This window comes from Microtus ochrogaster, chromosome 4 (genome assembly GCF_000317375.1).
Source record: "Microtus ochrogaster isolate Prairie Vole_2 chromosome 4, MicOch1.0, whole genome shotgun sequence".
Lineage (NCBI taxonomy): Eukaryota > Metazoa > Chordata > Mammalia > Rodentia > Cricetidae > Microtus > Microtus ochrogaster.
Window position 1 is genome coordinate 71,349,699 of NC_022011.1, and position 18,508 is coordinate 71,368,206.

The window sequence follows — 18,508 nt, forward strand, 5'->3', positions numbered from 1 at the left end:
CTTCAATATGAAAAGCTGTGGGCCTGAACACAGCTCAGCAGTAAAACACCTTTAGTGCCAGCACTTAGGAGACAGAGGCAGGCCTCAGTGGGGTCAAGGCCAGCCTTGTCTACAAAACAAGTTCCAGGATAGTTGGGACTGTCCCGCACAGAGAAACCCTGTCTTGAAAAACAAAACAAAAACAAAAAAATCCACTGCCTACTATGAACAAAGCATTGGGTTCATACCTGCCTTTTTTTCTCTCCTCTCATTCCCTTCTGCCTCCAGTCTGTGTACCAGGCTAGTTTTACTCTTTCTTTCTTTTCTTTCTTCTTCTTTCTCTCCTCTCTCTCTCTCTCTCTCTCTCTCTCTCTCTCTCTCTCTCTCTCTTTCTGTCATTTCCTTTCCTTTCTCCCTCCCTTTCCCGCTCAGTGCCTCTGTTCTGTGTCTCACTAAACACATCAGGCTGGCCTCAGACTCACAGACAGCCCATCTTACTTCTCCCTTCTGAGTGCTGGCATTAAAGGTATGTACTACAACACCCAGCCTTTTATTACTTATTCCGTGTGTGTGGCAGGGGGCTGGGGAGTATGCATGTGTCTGTGGGTGTGCCTGCTCATTCTACTCGGTTGGAGGATGGTGTCTTAGGTTGATGTGAAGTCTTTTTTCTTATCAAAGTCTTCTGTCTTACTCTGGAGTCTCTTAAGCCCCTAGGATCCCTCTGACACCCCCTTGAGTTAGGGTTAAGCACTCGCCTGGCTTTCATGTGGGGGCTGGGGATCTGAACACAGCTTCTCAGGCTTGAGCAACTTTACCACCGAGTCTCCTCCCCAATCCTGCCTATTGTTCACCAGTGGCTTTCCAATGTCCAGCTTTGGCCCACCAAAACTTACAACTATGAATCTCATGGCTTAATTTATACGCTTTATGACCAATAACCATGCTTTATGAGCACTGGATTATGCATCTATAAACAGATACCTCTCATATCAGGGCAAAGTATCCTAATGCTTTCATATTGAAAATGTGAAACAAAATGAGGTCGAGAGAAATTTACACTCCATGAAGCTCAGAGAACTGACCTTAACCCAGGCTTTGCGCTTGGCATACTGCGCTCCGAGTCACCACACACACCACTAGGACTCTGCAAAACTAAAGTTTAAAGTCACGGCCTTCTGAACGAATGCACGTTAAGGTACACTAAGAAAAACAACAACAAAAAAGAGTTTACCTGTTTTGTAAACTCTTTTATTTCATCCGTGCCACACATAGCAATAAAAAATAACACCCCCTTAAAAAAAAAAAGAATGCTACCTTTTCCACAGCATTTTATTTTAAATAAAACTTCAAGTACTTTTACATAGGTACAAAAAAACTCTGATCTATTTGCCTCCAACAGGCCACAACACACAGTAGATAAACACAGTGGTTACAAATGTCTTTTAAATTTATTTCTGAGGCAAGGCAGATGGGAAGGAAGTGTCTCTATGAAAAAATACTGTGTGTGTAGGAAATTGTCACGATTTTATTCCACATGGATACAAATGATTATACTTTAATTTAGGCCCTGGTGGCTTAAAATTATATAACAAAATAGAAAAATGGAAAACTACTATCCCCTACACCCTGTTTCAAAGGCAGGCACTACCAAGATTCGGGAGACGCCACAGTGTTGGTAGAGGATAATTGCTGTACAGGCTGGAGAGCTGTAATTACCTTCAGATAAATGCTACAGTCCTTCTAAGGCATAAACAATAATGTCTCCAAACAATATATACACATAATACATATTAAAACAAGACTCAATATAAACAATAATGAACAATATATACACATCAATTTCCACTGGCTTGAAATACACTTTACCTACACAAGTGATGCGCAACATATATATATATATATATGTATATATAAATGTAATTGGAACTCTACAGTAAAGTTTATTTTTGGTGCTTTCAGAGCACATCAGTGTAAACAGTTTAACTTGGCTTTGTTTTATATTTTAAAACATTCCTTGTTGTATTTTCAAGATTTAAAGCAATTTTCTAGTTCTTCCTTTTCACAGAAAACGAAGATTCTGGATGTGGTTTAATCATAAATAATTCATAAAATTAAATACATTCACTAAAAAATAAACTACAAAGTAAAAAAATGAAAAATAGATATTTATTGAGAGGGAAAGGAGAACCATTCCCCACGTTAGAGCTCTGGTGTTGGCTATTCAGTGCGATCTGATAGTTTAATTGCTATTGCACTATACCACCCTTTTCTTTGAACATTCTTTGGGTGTGCTTCCCTGTTCTACCTAAGTTTGCTGATAAATCACATAAACCAGTGACCAACGGTCTTGGCTGGAGGAGTGAAGCCTCTAAAAATGGTGTCATTCTTCTCACCTTTTTTAATATATATATATATTTATATATATATATATATTCTCATTTCAAGGAAAAAAGTTAGTATGTATGTGCCTTGCACATCTGTGTAAATGCAGTTCACATTGCTGGTCTTGTTTGTCCTTGTTGAAAAGGAAAAGGAGAAAAAGGAGATTACAACTTCAGCTCACTTTGAAGGTATCTGTCCACTTTTTTTCAAAGTACTTCCTCATCCTGTGGCCAGCTCGGCCTATGTCGGAGTCATCTTCATTAAATGTCTCACAGTTGTCAAACACAAGCCTGACATCTAGAGCAAAGGTCTCAAAGCTGGCGTACCTGAAAGAAAACACACCGTTACAGGCTGCTGACACTTCTCAGGACTACAAACCAACCACAGAAAGCGGAGTTAAAGAGGAAGTAGAAGGAAAGCCGGCGAACAGGATGACCGCACTGAACATGTCTAAGTCCATGCATGCATGAAACATTCACTGTGCTCTGCAAGGCTGGGTCTCCAGGACAGGCCTGGTACCACACCCGGCAATCCTACCACCAGGCTGGCCGAGACAACAGGAGAATTGCAAGTTCGAGGTCAGCCTCAGCTACAAGACCTTATCCTGAAGCGAAAACAGAAGTTTTCCACAATCCCATTTACTATCTGACTTCTTACCGTTCTGCCAGAGAACTTCCCAACTCCACCACGTCACAAATCCTCCAGCCACCCTGTGATCCCCACCGATAAAGAGAGGAAACATTTCCTACGTCCCATAAAAATGAGCTTTCGTAGCTTCTACAGATGCCATGACAGCCACCGTGTTAATCCTTCATTCTCAATACTCACTACTGTGCTGAACAGAAACGATGTACTTACTGTCCATTGTTTAGCTTTTCTCTGATTGTAGAAAAATCCATAGGCTTCTTGATGACTTTCTTGTACCCAGGTACAAGCTTCAAGTTTACCGGAAGTAGAAAAGGCCAGGCATCCTCATGAGTTTCCATTTCATTCAGGATCACACTACAGAAAATAATGTTTGAAATCGGTACCTGCAGTTGGCATTCCGCAAACTAAATTTAAAAACCGAAGGGAAGAAAAGATACCTGCAAAGAGCCAGGTCCTTGGCGTCGTCTCTTTTGGGTTTCTTAACAGAAGGAGCACTTTCTAGTTTAGATAAGCTGACGGAAGGGCTCTCCTCCATTTTCCTCTTTTTGAAATCTCTGCTTCCTCTTCTCAGGGAGCTGCTTGTGGAAGCAGAGTCTTCGTCCTCAGTGTCCCCAGCAACCGCCCCTTTCCTGTTTTTCCTGGACTCATTTGTCTTCTTTCCTTTGACATGAAGTTTTTTTATTTTTACAGTCTGACCACTTGCCTTTAATTAAAAAAAATAAGCAGATGGGGTATAAGAAAATAATCGTTTATCGACTTTCTATTATTTTAAACCATAAATGTTTGCTAAGATCCACAAGATGCACTAACTATGCTTTAGAAGGTTGGTAATTCTATTCTTCTACAGAGATCTGGGAATTTCTTCTCCTTATGAGTGACACCCAATAAAGCATGGGGAAAAATCTATTTTAAAAAATTCTTAAATGTGGAGCTAGCTGCAGATCCAGCATTGTAGAGCAGATTGCCAATGTTCCTGCCCTCTAGTCTGCTAACCAAGTGAGGTGCACAGGGCTCTTTTTCAGAGCAAAACACAGCTAGGAACAGGCATGTCTGTAGACCAAACCATGGAGGTTATTAATAGGAAAGCTGAAGAGGGAACAGAAAGCTAGAACAAATAGGAAAATAAGTTCCAGAAGCAGCAGGTGGAAAATCAGATCTTCTTTTTTTGTTTTGTTTTTTTCGGTTTTCGAGACAGGGTTTCTCTGTAGCTTTGGAGTCTGACCTGAAACTAGCTCTTGTAGACCAGGCTGGCCTTGAACTCACAGAGATCCGCCTGCCTCTGCCTCCCGAGTGCTGGGATTAAAGGTATGGCTGACCTGGTCTCTCATAATTTGCTTCACAGGTTTCTACTGTGACTGGAAAATGACAGAAAATACAGGTGTTCATTATCATTTGACTTAAACATTCTCTTCTGTTGAGGAGTATTATTTTAAGATGTGTTACATTTGTTTATGCTGTGGAACATTTTGTTTAATGATGGAAAGATGTGTTGCATTCCTTTATGTTGCATTTGTTTAACTCTGTGAAGCTGTGTTACTTTGTCTAAAACACCTGATGAATCTAATAAGGAGCTGAACAGCCAATAGCTAGGGAGGAGAAAGGATAAGTGGGGCTGTCAGGCAGGGAGAATGAAGAGAAAGAAGAGAAAAGGAGGAGAGGAGGACTCCAGGGGCCAGCCACCCAGCCACCCAGCCACCCAGCCACCCAGCCAGCCAGCCACCCAGCCACCCAGCCAGCCAGACACAGAAGAAGAAGAAAAGAAAGGATATACAGAAATAGAGAAAGGTAAAAGCCAAGACGGAAAAGACAGAGGAGAAAAGTTAAGAAAAGCTGGCAAGAAGCAAGACAAGCTAAGGCTGAACATTCCTAAGTAACAAGAAGCCTTTGTAGGCAGGCAGTGGTGGCACTTTAATCCCAGCACTTGGGAGGCAGAGGCAGGCAGAACTCTGTAAATTGGAGGCCAGCACTGGTCTACAAGAGCTAGTTTCAGGACAAAATCCAAAGTGACACAGAGAAATTCTGTCTCGATAAACCAAAAAGAATAAGCCTCTGTGTGTATTTACTGGGGAACTGGGTGGCAGGCCCCCAAAAGAACAAAAAAGTTAAGAGAGTAAGAAAACAACCAACTTGGATACTTCCAAGTCACACTTCCAAGAGAACCAAATACAGTTCTTATAAAAACTGGTCCATGCACGATTAGATAATCATTCACAGTATCTGGAAGGTAGGAACAACGCAAATGTTTATCAACTGATGACTGAATAAGCAAATGTAGTAAGTCTATAGAGTATTATTCGACGATAAATAATACTGAACTGTGCTAGAACATGAACTTTCAAAGCATTGTGGGTAAGAAAAAGTAGGCAGACACAGACATACTGCATGTCTGTAAAAAGGCTTATGAAAACATGAAGATGTTCTGGAATTAGGTAGTGGAGATGCTGTGCAGCTCTGTGAATGCATTAAAAAATTAATGGACTGTTAAAAGACGAATTTTATAAACTGTGGTGATTTAAATCTTTTTTTATTTATTTATTTATTTTTTTTTGGTTTTTTGAGACAGGGTTTCTCTGTGGTTTTGGAGCCTGTCCTGGCACTAGCTCTTGTAGATCAGGCTGGTCTCAAACTCACAGAAATCCACCTGCCTCTGCCTCCCGAGTGCTGGGATTAAAGGCATGCGCCACCACTGCCCAGCGGTGATTTAAATCCTTAAACAAAACAAATCACAAAACTCTGGTAATTTAAAGCTTAGTCTCCTACCATTCTTACCTTAGCGATGCAGGCTGGACAAAACCAGTCCCCGTCTGGAATGGTTGTAATCTTGGGCCTATGGCAGTAGGTATGGCAGCCTTTGTCACAGCCGTCACAGAGTAGCAGCAGCTCCTCATTGTCTCCCTTCCGACAGATTTGGCAGTACTACAAATACATAAAAACCACTTAACATCAGTCCTCTGCTATGAGTACTTGCTGTTGGGATGTTAAACAAACCATAATTCCTATTTGTACTGATAATGAACATTCCGCTTGCTAACAAATATATAGTAGCCACACACATCTATGTATCTCTCATTACACAGATATGGACCACATGACGGGCGAGCAATTCTTTTGGGGTAAATGCACATTTCAGATACACTGCATAGAACAGAGCTAGAGGTTGAATGCCTTCACACACTTCAGAAGCATGTACACGTCAACGTATGAAGTCATCAACATGACATCAGAGCACAAAAAGCAATGAATAGCTTTAATACATGGGACTTGTAATGTTTCAGCTTTTGCTTATCTTATTGTCCTTATGATATTCTGAGAAAGAAATAAGAGAATAGTCTTTAATATCAAGATTTAGAAACTCATCTTAGTGTAATTATTAATTATATATTAATAAGAAAATATTCCTAAATTGTATATTATTCATACATGATTTATTACTGAGTTAAAAATGTGTCTAAAACAGGAAACACTGAAAACTAAACCAAGTCAAATTTCGGCCACAAATAGAGAAAACGCATCTTAAAAATTATCTCCAAGGAAGAAAACGATAAAGAATTTACAGTCATGATTTATTTTCTACGACTAAAAATATTTCTTCTTTACTGAGAAATGTATAGCACCATTAATGACTTCAAGCATGAAGGGAGAAAGTATCCCCAGTGTAGACATAGTTTGTATAACAGAACTCGGAAAGAGAGAGAGGGAAAGGCGCAGAGCCTCCAGGGCGGCAGTGAGAGCAGAGTGCACCTACATCGTCTGATTTCAGGGCACAGTGCTGCCACGGTGGAAAGCACCCTGCAGCCAGTACTGCAAAAGTGACTACACTTAAATGGGAATTCATTTATATTAAAGTTAGGTGTTTGCAATCTTAAAGAAAAAATGGTTCAACAATTCAAAATTGCTTCATTTAACTTCAATACATTATATGCTAGCCTAGGAAACCTTAATCTTACATAACTTAATATATATATATATATATATGTATGTATATATACACAAAGGTAGTTTAAAAATGTAATCAAAATAGGAGATACATACTATTCAAAGGAACAGATATGAAAACTGTCTATTAAATACATCAGATATATGCAATACTAAAATTGTCAAGTATGTAAACGCGAAAGCAGTAGAGTTTAATAACCTCAAAATAAGTTTCTATTAGATGGACTTTCTGAATACCACACCACTGAGTAACTTAATGGTATTTCACCAAACGCACACTCCACCTTTATGAACTCTATTGTAAAACACTTATTCAGAAACAATAAGGACAAGGTATATCCAGTTTATAAATAAATGTTTTCTTATCTTTTCAGAGAAGGTGACAAATATCAACTTTCTAGCACTTTTGAAAAGCTCCCAGCAATCGCTCATAATTATTAAGTGAGAACATGTACGTTGATATTTGCTTTTAACTCCTTTGCTACAAAAGCAAAAAAAAAAAAAAATACTTATGCAGAGAATTACCTGGAAGCAAAGTGGCAGTTTCCTCTGTTCTAGTAAGTTTGGTATCTGGCTAAGGATATATTTTCTTTTTCTTTCTTTCTTTTTTTTTAGTTTTTGGAGACAGAGTTTCACTGTGTGACAGCCCTAGCTGTCCTGGAACTCACTCTGTAGACAGGCTGGCCTTCAACTCACAGAGATCTGCCTGCCTCTGCCTCCCGAGTGCTGGGATTAAAGGTGTGCGCCACAACCATCCAGCTAAGACAGTAGTTTTTAAAAGTACTGAGCACTTTAACATTTTGTCTGGATGTATTAGGAGGATCATTATGGTCACAGATATCTATCTAATCAAAGGCTATGAAGTACTTCTTAATCTATCAATAGCAAACCATGTGATCACCACCATCGTTATTTGTGGTCCTGACAGAGGAACCCAGAGCACTGTGCATGCCAGGCAAGCCTTCCCCTGCTGAACTAGATGCTACAATAATAAGCTGATGAACATTTTTAAAGAGACTGCTGTCATGGTGTTAAATGATGATGCAAACACATCAGTAACATGGGAAAGGCTAATTTCAAACCCCAAAGGAACTGAGGATGCAAAAGGGGTCAGGTGTGGTGGGGCCTGGCTCGTCTCCGTTCCTGGGAAACACAGGCAGGAGCACAGGACAGCCTAGGCTGCACAGAGAACCTGCGAACTCACAGAGACCCCGTTTCTGACTCTGGAGTGCTGGGATTAAATGAGTGCGCTACTACTTTTCAGCCAGCTTGGAGGTTTCTTTTTGTTTAGGTTTATAACAAAATTGACCATTATTATGACTTCAGAGGATAATAAGAAAAAATAACTATAAAGTTAATATAAAACGCCAGTGTTTTTATTCACTGTAATCTAGTCTCCAACAAATATATTTGCCTAAAGAGATTATTAAACTTACTTAAATAGTTTTTATTAATTTTAAGAAAATATATTTTTATTGTTAAATATTTTTATGCTTAAGAAAATGTTCTCAAAGCACTTTCAGGCTTATAGTAAATTAATGCAACTGAACAGACCTAAATCTGAACAAACTGTAAAAGCTGTAGATTCCGATTCCAGACATCTTTAGGAAGAAATGAAAATGGGAAGACAAAGTTCATTTGTGTACACTGCACACAAGGCCATGAGCAGTGGGAACACCAGGGGAAACTGAGGAAAGGAACAATGAATTACTAGGAGCTCTTCATTTCTTGGGGGAATGATTATTACAAGGAATATAATTTTCAACTTTAGCTATTCATGAAAACAAGTTACTAGAATTTTGAAGCTGGTCTTTAATTCAAAAACAAATATTAAAGCAGTTCATAAAGGTCTCTATATAACAGGTACTTCCATACCCGCTACATTAATAAGTAATAGGGCACTATGTACATGATTTAAAACAACTGTCTCTTTGAATGTATGTCAACTATAGCTGTTATTTTGACATTTGATGCCAGAATGCATGCTTGCTATCCAATAACTACTTGGGTTTCCAAAGATGAAAAGTCAGTTTTAATTATCAGGAGAAAAACAAAAAGTTCTAGTCTTTATGCCAACCTTATCTGATACAAACACGCAAGTCAAAGTTCTCTGTTTTGTATTTATTGTTCTTATTAGTGATAGAAAAGTAAAACAATTAAGGCTAATGGAGCGGATAATGCTAGTATGTAGAGTGCGCACAGGGTGAGCAGCCTTTAAAATGTTTCCATTAACAACCTTATGCTGATATAGTTCAGGAGGCAAACTGTTAGCATTACAGACAAGTATTCAAAGGAAACAAAGCCAAAATTTGAGCAAGAGAAGACAATATATTTGGCAGGTTGCAACAAAAAGTTCAAGATAAGAAAAAGAATAAATTATATAGTATTTAAGTATATACAAGTATATAAGTATTTAAGACATACTCCCAAGTACAGTATATATTATTGTAACAATATGGTAATATGTAGTTAAGAAAGATCTGGAGGTTGGGAAAAAACAGAACAGAGAAAATCAGTCATAGTATTTCTTAAATAAAAACACTTACAACTTTCATAATTGATTTTTCCCATGCTATTGATCTCTGTAACTGCTGGATGCACAGGGCTACCTGTGCAGCACTGCGAGCTTCTGCTAACGCCCTCCTCCAGACCCTGAGCCCTGGAGCAATATCCTCTTCAATTCTGCATTGAGATATAGAGAAATTGAGTAGGTCATGGCCACATTTATGGTCACTGAATGTGAAACAATCATCACACTGAAAGCCAAGCAATGACAAAAACATGTACAGCCAATAAGTATAAAGTTTAAGCAACTAAATTTGATGTAGTGCACAGACTGTGGCTACGTGCCTTGAAGCTTAGTCACAACCAGATAAATGTAAGATCACTTTGCAGGATTATCAATGCACATAACAAAAAAAAAAAGTTTTTACAAAGCACCATGCAAATAGCATGATCCACAAGGATCACAGACAAACAAGAAGATACATAGATAACAGGCAATAGAAAATAGGCTCCAATTAGCAAAGAAGCACAATAATTTGTCAAGTTAATCTCAATAACCTACCCGTCACCATCACCACTAACGGATGGTGCAGGAGCAGGGACAGTAACTGTGCCCACATTATCCAGTTTGATCTGAATGGTGGTACTTAAGGGGCTCTTCAGATACCTTCTCTCAATGTTCCGCTCCAAATCAGCCAGCCTGGTTACAGCTATATCTAGGGGGTTGTCACTCTTCCGGGCCAGTGCATGTGCACTGTTTTCTTCGTCACCAGGAAGGTCTCCATCATGCTCCTTGTACAACTTAGTAAATGACTTATGTTCAAAATATACCAAGTCCTCCCTTTCTGATGCAGGCTCTGGACACATCCAACCCTATACATCAAGAGAATAATGTCATTACGGTTTCTTCTGAAACTGTTAGACCGGTGAGTTACCTTTACGTAAAATTCAGCAGCGACCACCAGCAGATCTCAAGGATCTTTACTAAAAGGTTTTACCTTGCATTTCCTAATTCTAGGTTAAAACAAGAGCAAAAAAGGAAAAACAGTTGGTAAGAAAGTATGTGAAAAATAACATTGATTACATAAGCAGTTAAATTCAGCAGACGATTGCAAAGGTTTAGACTACCATGTTCATTAATGCGATATAGGTACCAAAGGAAATGTCTTGGTGGCCTTGAACTTTTCTCTTGATTCTGCCCTCGTGCCTTCCACTGTTCCTCCACGCGTGTCCTCATACCCACTACTTTCCGTTTGTCTGTAAAGGTCAGCATAGCTATTCCCCTTGCCCATATTGTGCTTTCCTGTCTTCAGCTACAATGTAGCCCATCCACCTGGCAGGGCTCCCACCATGAAGCACGCCCTGAAGGGGTTAAGTCCTCCTGCTGTAGGCTTTCCTAGGATCTGAAAATGTTCCCTAGCCTTGCCATGCTGTACCTCTAGAATAGCAGGACAGTTTCATCAACATCCTTTTTCCATCACAAGGGTGGGGCCATGCTGGCCTTTACTCATTTCTTTCAAGCATAGTGAAGGTAAAATAACGCGCACTCGGTATATACATATTGAATGAATAAATGAACAATTTCATGACAATGTTTGTTCACACAATCCTTTGTCCCCAAACCAAAGATAGCCCAGCTTTTAACATGTTCTCAATCACCGACATTCAAGTGCCTCAATTTTCTGTCATTCTCACCTTCCATTCACGTATCAAGGCTGCATTCAGACTCCATGACTTGCTCCTCTCTAACATGGTAAATTTTCAGTCCCTGGTCCTCTGCTCATTCTCCTACTTCTTAGTTAATATTTGCTTGGTTCCTGTCTGTCAAAATCCCACTCATTTTCCTACAATAGAACATGTCTCCACTCTACATAGTTTGGACTGAGCTCTCCCAGATACCCAGCGGAAACCAGTCCACTCTTGAAAATTCACACACTAAACTACAGTTCTTTATGGTTAGTTCTAGATTCCGCACCCAAGTACCCATCTTACCTTCCTGTTATAAGGCAAGCTTTTTGGGAATTAGAAGCACATTTTGTCCAATTTTGTAGTGTCTACTGTCTGATTTTAGAAAAACAGCTACTGAGTCAAAGTATATCAAATAAAATACTCAGAAGAATTCTCTGCAAATTAAATTAAGAAATTACTATTTTATTCTCTGTATCAAGACCAAATCTCCTCCTTTATCTCAATGGAATATTTTTATCTGGAAAGGAAGCCCAGGGAACCTGACACAGGAGGTGGATCGTGAGTCTGGGGCTCCTGGCAAGCATGAGGACCTGGGGAAGGCACAAATACTTAGGGGTCATATGCAGGCCCAGGGATAACTTATATCAAAGAAACCTTCCCACATTCTACAAGGGAAGCAAAATAGCTGAACAACAGAAACCTTGTAAATATGATACTTCAACTTCTGCAAAGTAAACTAGAATTAGGAAATCAAAAGCCAGATGGCTGTGCTCTGTCCAAAAGTGTCAGTGACCAAAGGCTCTTCATTTGATTTGCTCTATTAATACAATATGAATAAATAACGAAGCTGGTTGCTATAAATCTGTAATATTTAAAACTAGGAAGAAAACTTAATGTTTTGGGTAACACTATGATAAAGGTAGCTCTGTATGCTGAAAAGCACACTCAAATAAAGCTAACAGTAATATAAGAAAGATAAATGTAAATTGTAGCCTTGACATTTCAGTGATGGCTCATAGTGAGTAAAGTCATGGGATGGTGCAGGTGTTAAAGAGCCCCAGTTCAGACAGTGGCAATGGACACTTACGGTCAGATTAAGGACAGTAAAATCAAACGGAAACCTGTGGTCATCTTTGTGTCACACACTATTAGAGTCAGTATTTGAAAGAGCCTGTAGACCCCCATGCTTTTCAGAAAACAACAGAAACTTAGAAGCCATTTCATAGGGCTCACGGCTGAAGGGGTTAGTCAGCTCACAAAAGATTAAAAATGCAAGCCAGAAGGAGGTGGCACACACCTTTAATCCCAGCACTTGGGAGGCAGAAGCAGGTGGATGTCTGTAAGTTTGAGGTCAGCCTGGTCTACAGAGTTCCAGGACAGGCTCCAAAGCTACATAGAGAAACCCTACCTCAAAAAACAAAATGCAAATGAATATATCTAATAGATCAACAGCACAATTTTAATGTGCTTTCATTATGGCAAGCTTCTCAGGGTAAAAGTATTTTCTTTTTAAGAAAAAATATGGTTAAGTCTTCTATAGATAGTAAGACATAACTATTTTAGTACTTTTTCATCACTTAAAGACAATTCAAGTTATTATTCAGTTCTCAGAATAATACAACAGCACAATTCACAAGCAGCTTAATAGTAAGATGCCAAGACACTCTACTCAAAAGCAAATTCCACAAATTCCACTTATTCCAGCTGCTGAGAGCCTGAGCAAGGGCACGGAAGGCAGCAGTGTGGGGGTGAAGGCATCCAAGTGTGACGGTTTCAGGCCACACTCTGATCTATAAACACTTGACGTGCTTTCCCAACTGGAGGTCAGTTAGCACTGGAAAATTAGATGGAATACGTTGAAGGAAAATTAAAACCGCGTAAACCAACACCAACAAGCAGTTAACAAGTGACCATGAGAGAGGGCAACATCAGAGCATGGAAAACAGCAGCAGCGTGTGAGAAAGCAAGCCAACTAGTCAGTAAACCCTTCCACATTTCCTAGGGCTACAGCCTGATCTCGTTGGTCTTCATGCTAAAGATACTGTGTCACCAAGACAATGTAAATTACACTCATTATTCTCAATTTAAGGAGGCAGTGAACTGCATAAACCAAGAAATCCAACAAACATCTTAAAAAAATCATAGCACTAAATGGAATAATTTTCATTTCTCCAGAAAATTAACTCGTGTGGAGGAGTTTCCTTTGTTGACGATGCCAGAGAAATGAGGCATGCGGACAGTTCACAGGCTAGGGGAGAAACACACAGTTTCATAGCACAATAGTTTTAGGAAGTAATAAATTTTGTTTTCTAATGTTAGCAATTATGTTTGTGGCAAAAAGGGATATTATACTATCTCTAGAAAATAATGGGTTTTTGGAGACCTTCAAAACTAATTATGAAGCAAAATTTAAATTATTGAGAAGGATACAATTATGTAGTACATTTTCCTCTGAATAAAACATAAATATCAAGTGAATTGACATGAGAGACTCCAGTTTTCTAAAGCTCTGCAGGTTTCTCTGCTTAGTCAGCATACGGATATCTATCTACTTATCGGCACAACCATACTACTGCCCTCTTCCTATGCCTGAGCATCTTGTGTAGTAAGCCTCTTCTGTCTCTCCAGCAGAACTCAGCTCTGACCGTTGCCTGTGACATCACACCCATCAGATAGAGACATGTGCTTCACATATGGTGTGTCTGCTTATTGATAGAACATGGGTCCTAATGTCTGTCTTGTCCTTCCAGTTTAGACTATACATAGAAAAAGTCTGACACATAACAGTTAAACATAAAGGAGTCCTTGATCTTCCATGAACATTGCTGACATTTATGAGAAAACTGTACTTATCATGGTAAAAACAAAATGATTTCTGTGAATACAAAATGTAAAAAACCACACGTGCTACACAGTCCAACAGGCTTGGCTCGCAAACATTCTTTGCCACTCAAATGATGACTGAGCCCGTCTCCTTACCTGTATACAGGAGAGGTTAACTCAGGACTGTTGAGAATTAAATGAAATCGTGTGAAAACATTTAGTACTACATTATACAACTACAACTATATATACAACTATATATAATAACTATATATAGTAACTACATTATACAAGTTATATAATAACAATTACCTTCCATCACCCTAAAGACAGATTACATGCCAAGCCGGCTTTACCTTCACTTGCAAACTTGCTGACGCCACCCTCCTTTCCAGGTCCTCTACTTGCTGGAGGATGTTCAGGTCCAGTTCCATTGCTTGCTCCTCTACGGACCAGTTTTCCACAATATCTCGAGTTACCTGATTTTCTTCATTTTCATTTAATTCAATAATAGCAACTACATTTGAGAAGAAAGTAGTTTTGAAGTCTACTTTATTTCTAACTGTCCTCCCATAGTGATTTCCCCCCTAAAGGAGTAAAATGCTGCACACACTACATCTATAAACTTCACAGAGACAAATGTACAATGCACATGCGGACAGTTTGTTGCTGAACAAGAAACTGAGACACACAAAACAATATGTGTATAGGTGCTAAAAAGGATAGAAAGTAACACAATTTGAGAAAAGCGATTGGCTACTGTTAAGCAAAATCTTAAATAATAAAGTCTGTGGAAAGATGGCTCAGTGGCTAAAAGCATGTACTGTTCATCCAGAGGATGCAAATTTGACTCCCAGCACACATAACATGGCTTACTACAACCTATAACAGAAGCTCCAGGGGGATCCAATAGCTCTGGCCTATGCATACACATACATAATTAAAAATAATAATAATTTGAAGATAAATAAAAGTAATAAAGAATTAACATATAGTAAAAGGTTTTAGGGTAAAATAATGAACTTTTGGAGCTGGAGAACTGGGTCAGTGGTTAAGGGTACTGGTTGGTCTTTCAGGGGACCCAGGATTCAATTCCCAGAACCCATACGACAGGTACTGCTGTACATAACTCCTTCCAGGGGATCTGACACCATCATACAGACAAATGTGCCCGCAAAAGAAAACAAAAAAATAAATAAATAAATAAAAATCTTAAAAACAAACAAACAAACAAACAAACAAAAAACCCTGAATTTTCTTAATCAGATAAAAGAGCAGAAATCTCTTGGGCACTTACCATCCTTGTTCTTGATACAGGCTTGAGTAATATAATCCAAGTGCTTCTGTACTTGCTTCTGTAGTGCCTTTTCCCTTATCCCTCTGAGATGCAGCACTTTGAGCAATGTTTTCAGGTCCTCTGGGTCAATAATTCTCCACCAACCAAACTGCATTTCTAAGTTAAGACAAATTATGCCCATAGTTTACATTATTTTGACTAGGAAATAATGGCAGAGCAAACCTCAAGATTTGTTAGCCACAAGGAAATTCATCAGAGATATATTTACAAAATAGAAATAAACTATCAGCATGAATCAAGACACAGCGAGGGGCTGCAAGCCACTGCTCACACCTACCTTCTGGGATAGGCTTTGGACTAGGGAAATCTACAGGCTTTGCTACTTCAACAGCTGCTGGCTGAGCTGTGGTGGCCTTTTCCGGTGGAGGGACTGGAGACTCACTTTTACTTGAAGCAACACTGGAGGTCAAGAATGAACTACCATTTCCTTCTGGCAGTCCCAAGCCTGACCCCAGACCAGGCAAAGGTGATGTAAACGGGACATTGGAAGTGAGTACCCCAGCAGGCCACCCACAGAACTGAAGGCCCATCATAGACATGCCGCTTTTCACCTGTAAAACAAAACATCTTAAGCTTAGATTGTGGTTCCTGAGTTCAATCCCTGGCACTCACATGATGGAAGGAAAGAGCCATCTCCTGCAAGCTGTCCTCCGATCTCCATATACTTAATGTAATAACAACATTCACAAAACAGAAACAAAGTACTCATTAATCTAAGGAGTTGGGGGAATGTTTGGAAACTTAAATTATTTTTTTCAAATTGTATCTTTCAAAAACAATACCCACTTATCAGAGAAAAACTACACACATTAACAACAATATTAATTTTCATGTTATTTGTCCCCAAGAGTAATTAATTACATGTTAGTTATACTGCAACTGCAGCAAACTGAAGAGTAAGCCAACTTAATAAGGCTAGATAGCAGGAGAGCTAATGAAGCCGGTGACAGACATTCTGACTGCTTTGGTTTTTCAGACTGTCTCAGGATGCTTGAAGATCACCAAAGGTCAAAGTACGGCCACAACCTGTTTTGTTAGCAGCACTAACCTGAAGAGGCGGTAAAGTAAATGGGTTCAGTCCAGCAGGGCTCTGAGAAGACGGCCCAAGAAGCGGAGCTGGAGCAGGTGATGGTGACTTTGATGGTGGCTGAGACTGAGGAGTCCCTAAAGCAGCTGGCATGTCAGCATGGGTCAAGGAAGTGTCGTCACAAGGTGTTCTTGGCAGAAGGCTAAACCACTGTCTGTTCTTCTCAGTCAGTGTTTTTAGCAGTTGGTCGTTGGGGAGAGGGCCGTACAACTTTGCACAGCTACCCGAGGCAGAGCTAAACAGACCGGCGTCTGTCTTTTCCAAGCCGCTCTGCACTGCTGCCGAGGGAAGGCTCCCCAGGGAATGCTTCCCCCCATTCTGATGGGACAATGTACATCCGTTCGTACTAGCAATCGCTTTTGGGGGGGTCATAATATCTGACTCAGGAGGCATTTTAGCTACTTCCAAAAGCTTGCTTAACTTGGAAAAAGAGCCAGGTTTCTGAAGAAAGAGGTTTGTGTTATCTTTTTCTTTAAGGTCTTCCTTCTGCTCACAGTGATCGGGAATGGAACAATTTAAAGATTCTGTAGGAGTCTCAAATACTTCTTCTTCTTTCATCTGGAGACTTTCTGCTTTTTTAAGCTTTTCTTTTTCTTTTGCAATTTCTTCTAGGCCTAAACAAGCAAAAGATGCCATTAAATTAAGTTATTACTACACATCAAACCATTACTATAGCTAAGTTTTATTATTCACCAAATTATATAAAAATACATCAAACTTCCACATCTTATAGTCTTCATTTTCTTATGGATATTTTTTTCAGTCATTAGCATAAAAAATTAAATGTACGGCTGTGGAGATGACTCAGTGGGTAAGAATGCTGGCTGGGCAAATACAAGAACCCGAGTTTGAATCCCCAGAATGCACATAGCAGGCATATGAGGCCATCGTGCCTGGAACTCAAGTGTTGGAGGGGAATCCGCAGGCCAGTCAGGCCAGCAGAAACAGTGACTTTCTTCTGCAGCCAGGGCCCTGTCTCAAGGCGATAAAGAGTGATAAGGATGAGTTCGAGACCAGCCTGGTCTACAAGAGCTAGTTCCAGGACAGGCTCCAAAACCACAGAGAAACCCTGTCTCGAAAAAGCAAAAAAAAAAAAAAAAAAAAAAAAAAGAGTGGTAAGGAAAGACATCCTATGCTCTCCTCTGGTCTCTCCATGCATGGCACAGACACACATACAACACAACACACAAGCGTGCCCCCCATACATACACACACACTCTCTCTCTCTTCAACAACATTTATGAATGTACAGTTATTAAAAACAAAACCAACACAGTAAGAACTAGTAGATCTGTACCTCTCAGCCTGTGTAATTTGAAAAGGGGAATCCAGTCCAGCCTACCTGTTTCAATAATTTGTGACTATGTATGAAACATCAGTAAATATATAAATAACTATATCATATAGATAGATACATTTAGTATTTATGTGATACTGAATGGATGATATCATGACTACTCTGCTCAAAGACAGCAGTAGAGTAAAATTATCTACTATTAACAATAAATGATATGCATTTTAATTTTTATATTTTTTACATAACAATAAATGGTATTTTTCATTTGTGCATTTAAAAATCTATTTCCTTGGGCAAATTCCTTAAAATAATCAACTTAACATATATACTTTTTAAGAATTCTTAAAGTAAGTTTGGGTCAAACTCAGGACCAAACACACTCACCCCAGAAGCACATAAGGATAACTGTTTTTTTCTAGATCCTCAACAAAATTAGATGCTATCAATATTTTTTTGTCTTTGCCAATGCCTAGGAGGCAAAACACTGAAATGGATCACGTGGGATCATTAGTGCACTAAATATCCTTTTGTGGGCCACCATTTCTCCTATTAATGCCAAAGGATTCAAAGATGAATTTTATTAAAATGAATCTACTTTATTCTATCTGAAAACCAGCTGACTTTCAGGCTAACATAATCAGTCATGAAGGGTACAGAGTCTGTCCATCCTGCCTATCTGCCTATTCCTCCATCTTTACTGCTGCTCAAGACTAACATGCTTAATCAGATCTATATAGGTGTAACTTCCTCCAAGGAGTTACACACACACACACACACACACACACACACACACACACACACACAC

The 18,508-nt window shown here is 39.3% G+C and overlaps 1 protein-coding gene across 10 annotated transcripts in view; it reads right to left on the reverse strand.

The window, feature by feature from the left end:
- Nucleotides 1-1,290: 1,290 nt before the first annotated feature.
- Nucleotides 1,291-18,508, reverse strand: part of Baz2b (bromodomain adjacent to zinc finger domain 2B) — a 210,405-nt gene continuing 193,187 nt past the window's right edge. For 7 of the 10 annotated variants that reach the window (XM_026789343.1, XM_026789353.1, XM_026789346.1 and 4 more), the window contains 10 exons: nucleotides 16,368-17,020; nucleotides 15,597-15,870; nucleotides 15,260-15,415; nucleotides 14,319-14,479; nucleotides 10,013-10,323; nucleotides 9,492-9,627; nucleotides 5,779-5,925; nucleotides 3,447-3,712; nucleotides 3,220-3,363; nucleotides 1,291-2,687 (listed from right to left, as the gene is read on the reverse strand). In XM_026789343.1, the coding sequence (XP_026645144.1) occupies nucleotides 2,534-2,687; nucleotides 3,220-3,363; nucleotides 3,447-3,712; nucleotides 5,779-5,925; nucleotides 9,492-9,627; nucleotides 10,013-10,323; nucleotides 14,319-14,479; nucleotides 15,260-15,415; nucleotides 15,597-15,870; nucleotides 16,368-17,020 (2,402 nt within the window). In that variant the 3' untranslated portion in view covers nucleotides 1,291-2,533. Of the gene's footprint in view, nucleotides 2,688-3,219; nucleotides 3,364-3,446; nucleotides 3,713-5,778; nucleotides 5,926-9,491; nucleotides 9,628-10,012; nucleotides 10,324-12,516; nucleotides 14,146-14,318; nucleotides 14,480-15,259; nucleotides 15,416-15,596; nucleotides 15,871-16,367; nucleotides 17,021-18,508 lie in introns of those variants that run through there. The other 3 variants (XM_026789344.1, XM_026789342.1, XM_026789358.1) reach the window with 2 other exon arrangements.